General features: G+C 36.6%; 2 protein-coding genes across 3 annotated transcripts in view; both read right to left on the bottom strand.

Annotated features, from left to right (window-relative positions):
* Positions 1-12,455, bottom strand: part of LOC109050128 (zinc finger protein-like 1) — a 339,847-nt gene that overhangs the window by 253,972 nt on the left and 73,420 nt on the right. The gene's annotated exons all lie outside the window — the stretch shown is intronic.
* On the bottom strand, positions 3,697-11,415 carry LOC122145277 (zinc finger protein-like 1). Its single transcript, XM_042757971.1, has 8 exons — positions 11,195-11,415; positions 10,745-10,853; positions 10,190-10,301; positions 9,723-9,916; positions 9,357-9,432; positions 5,375-5,533; positions 4,476-4,599; positions 3,697-4,206 (listed from the first exon to the last, which is right to left on the bottom strand). The coding sequence occupies exons 2-8, from the start codon at positions 10,844-10,846 to the stop codon at positions 4,020-4,022; spliced, it is 954 nt and encodes a 317-aa protein (XP_042613905.1). The 5' UTR covers positions 10,847-10,853; positions 11,195-11,415; the 3' UTR covers positions 3,697-4,019.

Here is a 12,455-nt window from a genome sequence, read left to right as displayed (position 1 = left end):
AAACGTTGCAGCCTGTTCATTATCGGAATAATATACAGTCAACCAAACATATATACACTCGTTAGTGCTGGGCGGTTTGACCAAAAATTTATATCACATTTTTTTTTCTTAATTATGCCGGTTTCCCGGTTTGACGTTTTTTTTTTTTTCATGCATAATCAGGTGTACGATGCATTTTCTGCTGGTTGATATTCCAAAACGTGCTTTTAGCCCGACAGCACTTGCATAAAATGGTTGTTTGGTCGACGTTGGATTTTTGGAAACCAAAAACCCTCCAAACAACAGACCAGGCTCCTCTTTTTGGCACAAGTTCTTCTGTGTCATGTTCTACTAGTTCTGCAGCATCCATCTTCCCTGTAACGCCTGTTTCACACATACTCCGTCTGCAGTGCATATGCAGTCCGCAGCTCGGACTCATTGTGCTTTCACACAGGACGCGTTTGCAGTCCGCTACTGATCCGCGACTGTTTAGTCCACAAACACAACATTTGTTCATTGTTTTGATTTCATATCATGTAAAAAAAAACACACACACACACACACACACACACATTTTTTTCAGCATTGTGAGTCTTTTATCACAGAACAGTAACAATCTTTCATAGTTATAGACATTAGTTTAAACTCAATAAATATAAACAACGCATTATTCATGCATTTGACTTCTAGGTTTGTATAATAAGCTGCTCAAGCAAGCGGCAAAACATTTAAACACAATAATTAGCCTACTTTTCTTGTTAAAATATTTCAAATTAAAACACCACAGACAGAAACAGTCTCATGCCTTTTGCATTTAAATCTTTATCACAAGCAATCCCACGGGTCTTAATGAACTTTGTTTTTCTGCCTCCATAAAAGTGAATATATAGATTGTTTTCCTTGTTTATCTAAAAGTGCACTTTTTCTTGTTTTAACCCTAGCCAAAAACCCATGTGTTGCGTGTGAAACAGCTTTAATTAGTATACATTTATTGTGAAATGACTGCATTTCCGTGTAAATCCATGTTAATTTTTCCTGCGAACAATGCACTTTCACAATTCAGCGCCTGCAGCACAGCAAAACTAGACTCGGTACATAAAAGTTCGCTGCACTGCTGCAGACGCACCGCTCCTGGAACGCACTGATGGACCGCAACCTCGTGCAGTATGAATGCTGGAATCCATTAACATGGGTGCGTAAAAAAAAATACGCAACGCATACGCACTGCAGACGGAGTATGTGTGAAACAGGCGTTATAACGTAACACCAGCGCACTATTGTGTTTACCGCTGTCGCTGCTTAGAAGTGCAACATTGTAAAGGTTCCGTCTGAAACAGTGTGCCGTGGCCGCGGCGCAGCATAACGTTCCAAACGTTGAGTAATTAAATACATCGGTATGGTGGTATATTAAAAATTTATATCGTAACGAAAATATACACCGGTTTTCGGTGTAAACCGGTATACCGCCCAGCACTAACACTCGTTTATTAAAATAGTCCGTAGTACAATCCACGTTAAGTTCAAAGCCTGGTTTACACAATAAATAATAGTTTAGCAATCAGATACATCACTAATATGGAAACATTTGGATTTGTGCCGAATGAGAGAGGTAGGCTGTGTGAGAACTAACGCGTTTGCGTTCAGATTCGCCTTAAATTGTTTTGACTTGTTTAGCAACTTATATTTTTATTTTGTTTCATTCATTCATTCGTTAAATTTAAAGGATTTGTTGTGGAGTGAGGAAAACTAAAATAGCCTATAGGCTATCTGTTGTGTTTACTGTTTGTACATTAGGGCTTATAACATTTCTCTTTATTTTCCGCTATAGTTTCTGAACTTGATTGCGGTATGTGCTTGAAAGTGAAACTCAAAAATAACTTAAATGTAGTGTAACGCATTACAATTCAGAGACAGTAATATTGTAATGTAACTAATGACTTTCAAAAGACAGTAATAAGTAATATACAATGTATTACATTTTGGAAGTAACTTGCCCAACACTTGCTAGGTCCACAAGCTGAGAAATATCAAAGGTGCCCATGTCAAACAATACAATTGGTAGGCGAATAAATTACATGTCCTCACACATTGAAAGTATGGTTTTTGAAAAAATCTGATCCATGGGAAATTTTTCTTGCAGCTGGGTGAATTAACTGATATTAGTGGGCACAATTAATGCATGTCAAAACAACAGGAGAAGAAATATATTGTGTGCAGTGTTGGGCAAGTTACTCTGAAAATGTAATCAAATTACTGATTACTGATTACTCCTTTCAAAAGTAATCACGTTACTGTTCTGATTATTTCAAAAGTTATTAGTTACATTACTAGTTACATTACTTTTTTCTCCATGAAATTTATAAAATCCCAGCATTCACGCTCCCGTTAAATATTTGTTATTAAAGCATCAACATTCACAGAACACTGCTAACTAAAGCAAGCGGCTGCTGCGTGCATGGTTTGGCTTGGCAGAATGCCAGCAAAGAGCGCTGCATTTATAATCTCTAAAAGACAGCTCAGTTCATCGCAATCTCACAAATCTCTGTTATAACACAATAAATATATGCATAATGAATCTTTCATAATGTCTACAATTCATGTGTTATAATGAGAGGATTCATGAGCACGCAAATTTCAGCACTGCATTGCTCAACGCTGCAAACACATGTTATAGCCTAAATAGAAACTCTGCATATGCTTGCACCTGTTCATCATTTATATTAGTTCATGTTGCTTTTGTGCAATAGATGAATAACAATTTATTTGTTTTAGATATTTTATCTTTAGATATTTCTATTTTGCGGGAGTCAGGTAAATCATTTTATTCTACCGCATCCTGCACACACACACGAGTGTCTGCTCTCCCCTATAAATTCTTGTCCGGCACTGTCCTCTGTTGCATTGGGTCTCGTGGGAGCAGGTCTCTAAACCACTGGCACTTGACTTGACAGTGCATGTGCTACATCCTTTTTACAATCTCTAGATTATAAAACACTGGATTCTGTCAGCAATATAACGTGGCAGTAACGTATAGAGGCCTCGGCTTGTAACTATACTCTAATTACTGTTTTGAAAATTATAACGTGTTAGATTACTCCGTTACTAAAAAAATTAGAGTAACGCGTTACTAAGAGTTAATTTCAGAAGTGTTCAAAGCTCGCATATCTCGCTGATGTTTTTAAGCATCTCAATGACCTGAATACGAAATTATTCTCATCAAGTTGTGAGGCTTCAGGTCCAAGCTCGCCCTCTGGCGTTCTTTTGTTGAACAGGTCCAAGTTGATATGTTTCCATTGTGCAATGCACACTCAAACACTCAAACGCCCCAAAAATGACACTTTTCAGCATGTTATAATAAACGATCTGTATAGTATTTTGAGCTGAAACTTCCCAGGCACATTCAGGAGAGCTATAAGATTTATATTACATCTTGTAAAAAGGGGCATAATAGGTGTCCTTTAACCAAAATAGTTCTACTAAAGCATGCAAACCAAAATGATGCTTTAGTGAATCCATTTTACAGTTTGTAGAGTCAACAGCAAAGAAAAGTGTATATAAATAAAAAATCCTTCTCACATACAGGGGGTTGATAACTGATCGGCAATTAATAAATGTAACCAAAATTTTGACACTTCAGAGAAGCAATAACCACACCAGTTTCACGTGTAGTCCTAATGAGTTCTGTACATATTATAAAAAAAATGCAAGATTTCAAAATAGTGACAAAATCTTTTATCCCAATTTTAAGAAGGGTATACAAGGGATAATTACAGAGCTGAATAATACACAGTTGCACACTTATGGAGCCTATATAATCTCACTCAAGAGAAATCTGAGATTTGTTGTGCAACAACAACTTGACCAATCTCCATCTTTATCTTCTTTATGGTTGACCACCGAGTCACACTTTCCTACTACAGTCCAAACACTAGTCCAAGAATAATGAGGAAGATTCTTTCTCCAGCATTTTCAAATCATGTTTTATAAGTAAAGTCAAACTGCAAGCTGAATCCACAAAGTTTTAGTAGGAAGTGGATCCATCACATGTTGCCTACCCTGATGTGGGGATTCAGCATGGGATCCAGGTTCGGATCTGTCTCAGCTGAGGCTCGACCCAGTTTGGCCATGATTATAATGAGGGTAAAGAAACCAATCACTCCAACCAACAACAACATGAAGATTCGCTGTTTCAGTGTGAGGGTCTTTTTCTTAGTGCCAGTACGATTCCTAAAAAAAATGAATAAATCATACACATATATTAGTACATTTAATGGGAAGACAAAAATGTTTTCCCTTAATAAATGTAACCAAGTAAATCAATTAAATTAGTGAAAAAGTAGCAATTAAAAAAATTATACTGGATTTACACATACTAGTTGTGTAAAATCAATGCTGGCAAAACTGCCAATGAAAATATATTACAGCGTATGACAAGTAGGATAAGGCCTTTCTTTTTTGCAATAAATGAATTTGAGCCACAGACTAAGGACACTCACTTCAGAACCTGTGCAAACCAGCTAAGGGCAGGCCGTCTGCGGTATTTATCATCATCAAAGTCAATCTGCATCACTGCACTGTGTCCTGAATCCCGTGTGTCGTATACCTTTCTTGGGGATACAGCTAAGAATACACATTGGAAGAAATTAACAAAGAATATATTAGAGCAGGGGTCTCCAAACTTGGTCCCGGAGGGCCAGTGTCCTGCAGAGTTTGGCTCCAACCCTAATTAAACAGACCTGAACCAGCTAATCAAGGTCTTACAAGGCATACTAGAAACTTCCAGGCAGGTGTGTTGAGGTAATTTGGAACAAATGTATGAGGTGAACAAGGTCTAATGGGGGGTGATTTGGAGACCTCTGTATTAGAGACTGTAATTATACCAATCACACACCTAAAGCATACTGTTACAGACATCAAATGCCATTTTAAACCTGTTGTTCGTGACCCATTATGAGATTCAGCTGCTGAAGTTTAATCATTTTTAAACACACACAAAAACTGATTATAAAATGTGAAAAATAAGTTTTGATCCAGCATACTGAATGAACAGATCACTGGTCACCATTCATTCAATTAAACCCTGAATGTAGGAATTTGACAGTATAGCAAAAATATACTACTGAATTGTTTTACATACAGTATGCATTTTTTTTTTTTTTTACGGAGATCCATTATTTACATTCACAGAACACAGTAAACAGTAAATTAGTGTTCTAGTCTGAACACGATGGTGGCATTAGCCTTCACAACAAAGTTAAATCACAAACTAATTAATAATTATTTCATTTCCGTACATAGTGAAATTTATATATAAAAAAAAAAAAAAAAAAAAAAAAAAAGGAATCATTTAAATGCTTAAATATTCACAAAACAATATGCCAGTACTAATGGTTACCTGTGTTAATGGTGATTGTATCGGTGGTAGAGGTGGTGCTCATACTGATGGCAGAGTGATTCTGGGCACTCATTTCTCCATTTTTGTGCATGTGTTCCACATCCTGATCAGGTGGTAGACTGGTGGGTGTGAGGTTTGAAGTTATATCCACTGTAGGGGCTGAAGCACAGATGAGTATATCAAATCAGTTTAAAATGTTTGGACAAAACTAACATTTTTACCCTGTTATAATCATGGCAGTCTACGATTTTTAATTTACAGTGTATTAATTACTAAAAAAATGTTTTCACTCTTTTCAATGGATTAATTAAAAAAAAACAAAAAACAAAGTCAGTATGTATATTATTATTGGATCGCTCTACTGCAATGTTATAGGGTGATCCTGTGTGTTTTAATATACTTTTTTTTTTTCTTTTTTTTTGAAAAATGGTTCTGTCTAGTATGGAATTACATTTGCTTCTATAAAAATGAACGAAACTTTATAAAACTGAACGTAACTTTATAAAACTGAACGTAACTTTTTCAGAAACTATCAAAAATATGCCATTACAAATGAAGAAAAACACAATGAAAATGAAAAAAATGAACTCAGTCGCACAAATTTATCAGACTCTTCAAATATGCTTCATTATTTGTTAATGTTTTTTAAAGATTGGTTTTCGGTAATCGTGGATTCTGAATGCATTGCCACAGATTTCGCTTACGTTTCGCAGTTTTTCGTTTGGTGTTTTGACACAAACCTCTCGTGGGGGCGGGCTTAACAGTGATCTACTCTGATTGGATAGTGAGCTTTTGATGGACAGGTGCTCTCTGACCGGGAAGTACAGACGCCAAATTTATAAGCAGCTCTCTTTTGAATTTCCTGTAGGATTTTTGTGCAGTTTTTGCCATTTCCATGCCTCGTACTTTGACGAACTCCTCCTACAGTTTTAATCGGATTGTCTTCAAACCCTTCATTGGCTGCCTATTAAATTCAGAATTGATTTCACAATTATTTTAGTAATATATAAATCTTTACATTATCTAGCCCCTATTTATTTATCTGAATTACTGTACCCATATACTCCATCCAGACGCTTACGATCCAGTGGTCAGAATCTTCTTCTAGTCCCACAATCCAGACTCAAATGCAGAGGGGATCGAGCTTTTTCAGTGGTTGGGCTGCAGATGTGGAATAGCCTCCCTTTAGAGATTAGACTTGCCCCTTCTCTGTCCACTTTTAAATCTCTCCTAAAAACATATCTGTTTTGTTTGGCTTACAAATAATTTTCTATTACAGTCTTTACTTAGTCTGTTATGGGTTTATACTTTTTTTTTCTTCTTGTATTATTAATATATTTACTTATATTATTATTAGGGGGAGACCCTGTTCAAATGTGTAGTTGTGCTGATTTTTATATATTTTTTATTATTTTGAATTTTTGTACAGCACTTTGGTCAGCCATGTGGCTGTTTTATATGTTCTATATTAATAAACTGAAACTGATTACAAATCAAGTGAGTTTTCCCAGATGAACGTTAATTAAGCAACCCAAACTCAACGCATACAGAGGAAGAGTTTAGCCCCTTTCACACATACAGTCTTTACTGGTAAATTACCATTAAGAGATCATGCGTTTCCAAAGCTCCACTGCTTTTTTTAAATAGCTTTTCTATGTAAATATGACGCTAGATGGAAATCTTTGACCATTGCGCCTCGCAGCTTTTTCAATGTGTCGCACTTGAGACCCAGGCTTCTTTTCCATTCATCAGTTGATGCAGGTCTCTTGTCTATAAGAGCAAAAACTTCTGATTGGCTAGTAATGTTAGTTTGGTTGAGAGTGAAAGCTCCTCTCATAAATTGGTAGGCAAACTCATAAACTCGAACGTGATATCAACAAATGTTTTTAAATGTAGGACGACTTTTTTTTTCCGGCAGCCAAACGCCGCACGCCGGAGATCTGGCACGGTGCCGGAGAACTTTAAGCCTTGCATATGTATTTTTATGATAGAAATACATTATAGAAAATGCAGATCCACAATGTGTGAGATGACAATAAAATATAATAAATATATTCAAATAAAATAAATATTACATTGTTATAATGGTGTTTTATAATTATTATATAGATAACTATTATATATGACAAAAAAATATAACAACATAATAGAATAATATAATATATATTATATATTATTTCAATAGTGTTTTATAATTAACATATTATACAATATATACACCCACCGGCCACTTTATTAGGTACACCTATTCAATTGCGTGGTAACACAAATTGCTAATCAGCCAATCACGTGGCAGCAACTCAATGCATTTAGGCATCTAGATGTGGTGAAGACGACTTACTGAAGTTCAAACTGAGCATCAGAATGGGGAAGAAAGGGGATTTATTAAGTGACTTTGAACGTGGAATGGTTGTTGGTGCCAGACGGGCTGGTCTGAGTATTTCAAAAACTGCTGATCTACGGGGATTTTCACGCACAACCATCTCTAGGGTTTACAGAGAATGGTCCGAAAAAGACAAAATATCCAGTGAGCGGCAGCTGTGTTGAAGAAAATGCCTTGTTGATGTCAGAGAACAGGAAACGGAGGCTACAATTCACACAGGCTCATCAAAATTGGACAATAGAAGATTGGATAACCATTCCCTGCTCTAATGGTTCTCCTGCGACATTCAGATGGCAGGGACAGAATTTGGCTTAAAGAACATGAAAGCATGGATCCATCCTGCCTTGTCTCAACAGTTCAGGCTGGTGGTGGTGTAATGGTGTGGGGGATATTTTCTTGGCACACTTTGCTTAGTACCTTAGTACCAACTGAAGAATTAAGGCAGTTCTGAAGGCAAAAGGGGGTCCAACCCGGTACTAGCAAGGTATACCTAATAAAGTGGCCAGTGAGTGTATATATGTAGCATATTTGATAACTATATTGTAATAATATATACTATTATAAGTTCACGCATGTGCTGAAGTAAACTTACCCTGAAAAATAACTCCATGGCTAAATAAAAGGCATGCAATTTGCAGATTCTTTTGGGTTTATGTAAACTTACAACCTAGGGCTGTGCAAAAAATCGAATGCGATTTTCATGCGGCATCTCATCAGTAAAGATGCTCCTGTAATTAGTAGTATATCTCCAGCACGTGCGTTAAGATCAGGGTTGCCAGGTTTTCACAACAAATCCTGCCCAGTTGCTTCTCAAAACTAGTCCAAAACTAGCCCAATTGCATTTCCAGGAGTTTCCTCGAAAAAAATTGGATTCCCGGGGTTAAAATATACCTTTTTGGGCAGGGTTGCCTTGGTAAAATTTGCATTTTAGGGGCTAAATATCACGTTATTGGTATTGGGGTCGCTTCAACCTGCAGACATGAAAAACAACCGCAGACTTGGCAACACTGGTTCAGGTGGAGCGGCATTTACTACACAGAGCCGTAGTCCACCGACAAGCTACACAAAATCGCTTTCAAAATCGACAAAGAATCGCCTGCGATTTTAAAATCGATTTTGTGTAGATTGTCAGTGAATTACGGCTCTGTGTAGTAAATGCCAATCAGTGTTGCCAAGTCTGTGGTTGTTTTTCATGTTCGCGGGTTGAAGCGACCCCAATACCAATAAGGTGATATTTAGCCCCTAAAATGTGAATATTATCAAGGGAACCCTGCCAAAAACGTGTATTTTTATCACCCGGAATGAAACGCGATTGGACTAGTTTTGAGAAGCAATTGGGCAGGTTTTGTTTTGAAAACCTGGCAATCCTGATCTGAACGCACGTGCACGATTAGCAGATATACTACTAATGACAGGAGTGCCTTTACTGAGGAGATGCGCATGAAAATCGCATTCGATTTTTTGCACAGCCCTATTACAACCAAAACTTTTATTTTCTCTTTTTTTCTATGCCAGCAAAACTGCATCACAGATTTCTATGCTTTCCAAGACACGTGGGAACCCTGCCAAAAATGTAAATTACAATTATGACAAACTCACTCTCAAAAGATGACCACTCAGAGTAGCATGTAATGTCATGTGTTGTACTTTCCTCACTCTTTGGTGGATCTTCAATCTAGATAGAAAGAAGTAAAAATATATCAATGCAAATTGCTAAATCAGTGTTAATTAATTTTCAAAGAAAAACGTCTTGAACATACTCATGAAGGTATATATACTGTAAAAGTTGCTTTCTCAAGCTAACTTCAAAGTTTGTTCACAAACTTTACAAATTTAGTTTACTAATTTTTACTAATGTCCCTCTACTTAACTCAGATATAGAAAATAGTATTAATAAAGGAGTATGTGTGTGTCTATAGTTTTGAAATAAGTGTATCAAAACCATATAATCATATTCTCCCTCACCAGCGGAAGGCCCAGTCCTGCTCTAGCCCAGTTGACATAGGACAGCTGTTCTCTCAGCATGTCTGCAACAGGACTGGCCAGGTTTGAGGGTGGGAACACAGGACCTTGGCATGTTGGGCACTGGTACCCAGCAGGTGCCGTGTAGAGAGGCTGACGGGAGGCGAGCTCATTCAGACATGACCAGTGGAATAAATCTGATATGGTAAATAATTTAGATGCAATGAGATAAAAAAAAAAAAGAAAAAAAAAAGAAAATTACAAAATTCTGCTAGGGGTGTAAATGTACACACAGTCGTACCATATATATTTGGTATGGGTCTTTTGGTTCAGCTTTCAAAAACAAGGTACGTATTGAAAGTCACACTAATGCATGGCTTCACACACTATGTAAAATGCCTACTTGCTTTTTTCTTTTTTTAAACTCTCAGACTGAATTCACTGTAAAACATTATGCCTGTTGTTCTCACCATAACAGACTAGCCGAACAGTATCCTGGGAATCTAAGGGCTGGCTGCACAGGCTGCAGTTTGGGTTGTAATCGCTGTCTTGTAGCCACTGCAGGTATGACTGTACAATACACTGTACAAATAAAAGTAACAAAACAAAAGTGTTTGTGTTTATACATTTTCAAAATATATTTTCTCCTTAAAGCAATAATCCACCCAAAAGCGAAAATCCTGTCATCATTTACTCATGCTCATACCATAACAAATCTTGCATGCATTTGTGATGCATTTTTGTATACAAAAGATGATAATTTTGAAGAATGCTGATAGGCCAAGTAGTTTGACTTCCACTGTATTATGTCAATGCCATGGAAGTCAATGGCAACCGAAACTGTCTGGTTACCAACATTTTTCAAAATATATTATTTTACATTCTATTGAAGAAAAAAGTAAGAAAGAAAATACGAAAGAAAGATATGGAACAATATGAGGCTAAGTAAATGATGACAGAATTTAAATTTTTGGGTAAACTATCCATTTCAGTCATGAATTTTAACTAAATATTAGAGCACTAACCTTATTGTGATTGGATACAAGACAGTGCTCACAAACGTTGACACGATGTTCAAAGCAGAACAAGTTCGTTACCTTCCTCTTAGGACACTTGCACAAACCCATGGTCTGTCTGTCAAGCAAAAAAATCCATATATAATCATCCAGAATCATCTGTTAACTCGAGTACACTTAATCCAACTTGATTCGAGGGTGGATTCTAATGTACTCTCAAAATACACATTTTAAATATAAAACATTTAGCCGATGCAGCTCTTCTTGGCACTTCAATATATAGCTTGAATATAAACTGGCAACTACGGTAGTTATAACATATACAAAACTGTGCCATTATTTAGTCAGACAGAAGGTAAATGTAAGTAAGCTGACAGTACACGGATGGTTAGCTGTTCGACTGCAACATACTTCTCGCAACTAATCAACATTTTAATAGTGAAACAATACTATATTTACCTTAAAAGGTCAATAAAAATACCAGTTAGCCACAAACTGATGCAAATATTAGCGCGGAACTGTACACGCTCAGGGTCTATCCTCTATATATTTATGGCAGCTAGGTTGCATTTTTTGCCACGTCTCTTCCGCTGCCGTCGCAGTGCAATTACGTCACCACCAAGCACAACAGTACAAAGCCCCTTTCACACTGCGATTCCGGAAAATACACGGGTAATGTGTTCCGGCAATTGTTCTTCTTCTTCTTCTTTTGTTTTTTATGGCGGTTGGCAAACCAACTTAACGGTGCATTACCGCCACCGACTGGGCTGGAGTGTGAATCAGGAGATATTGGATCTTAAAAAAAATTTGATTTGAAAAAAAAATAATAATAATAATAATAATAAAAAAAAAATTAAATCCTATAGGCTAAGCCTGTGTCTCTAAGAAACTTAATAACAAATTGATGAATGTTACTGGATGCTTTCCCTAATAACCTTGCACTTGTAAAATTATTCTGATTGACACTTCTGAGAGACTGAAAAAGCTGGTTTCTTTCTTGGTTGTACTTTGTGCACTGAAATAAAATATGCTCTACAGTTTCTAAATGACTGCAATATTGGCAGTTCCCTGTTGGATGTTTCCCTATTATCTTCAATGAAGAATTGAGCCCAGTGTGTCCTATTCTTAACCGTGTAATTATACTTTCTTCTCTTCTACTCCTACACTCTGTCCTTCCTATACCCACTTTCTGGTTGTATATTATATAAATGCCTCCCTTTACTCTGGATCCACCCAATACTCCTGCCATTTTGATCTTGCATATGCTTTAATGAATGTTTTAGCTTCAGATTTACTATATGGAACTTGTAATATTCTATTGTGTTTCAGTGTTTGTTTTGCAAGTTTATCAACCTCCTCATTCCCTTTCACGCCCAACATGTGCAGGTACCCAGAGAAACCTGATTTTTAAATCCTTTGCATTTAAAAACTTATGCAAAACCATACAAATTTTATGAATTATATCATTCCTTATAGATTTCCCAGTTTTTATGCTTTCTAAAGCTGAATAAACTATCAGATATAATCACTGAATTATTTAACTCATTTCCCTCTACCCCATTCCAAGGCCAACAAAATTGCAACCAGCTCTGTTGTGTATATGATAAATTATCTGTTATTCTTTCCTGAACATATTACCCCATTCTTTGGAATATATACTGCTGACCCAGCGTGTCCTGTCTTTGGATCCTTAGAACCATCTGTAAATATGAATGTATAG

The sequence above is a fragment of the Cyprinus carpio genome, chromosome A6 (assembly GCF_018340385.1).
Source record: "Cyprinus carpio isolate SPL01 chromosome A6, ASM1834038v1, whole genome shotgun sequence".
NCBI classification, from domain to species: Eukaryota; Metazoa; Chordata; class Actinopteri; order Cypriniformes; family Cyprinidae; genus Cyprinus; species Cyprinus carpio.
This window is presented reverse-complemented; position numbering and strand designations above follow the sequence as displayed.

Bases quoted from the DNA above. Each gene is read 5' to 3' on its own strand.
- LOC122145277 (XM_042757971.1), bottom strand. From the start codon at position 10,846: ATGGGTTTGTGCAAGTGTCCTAAGAGGAAGGTAACGAACTTGTTCTGC. The intron at 9,917-10,189 runs GTGAGAACAACA...TTACCATATCAG, and splicing joins TGTTCGGCTAGTCTGTTATG to ATTTATTCCACTGGTCATGT. The intron at 9,433-9,722 runs GTGAGGGAGAAT...CTTTCTATCTAG, and splicing joins CAGGACTGGGCCTTCCGCTG to ATTGAAGATCCACCAAAGAG.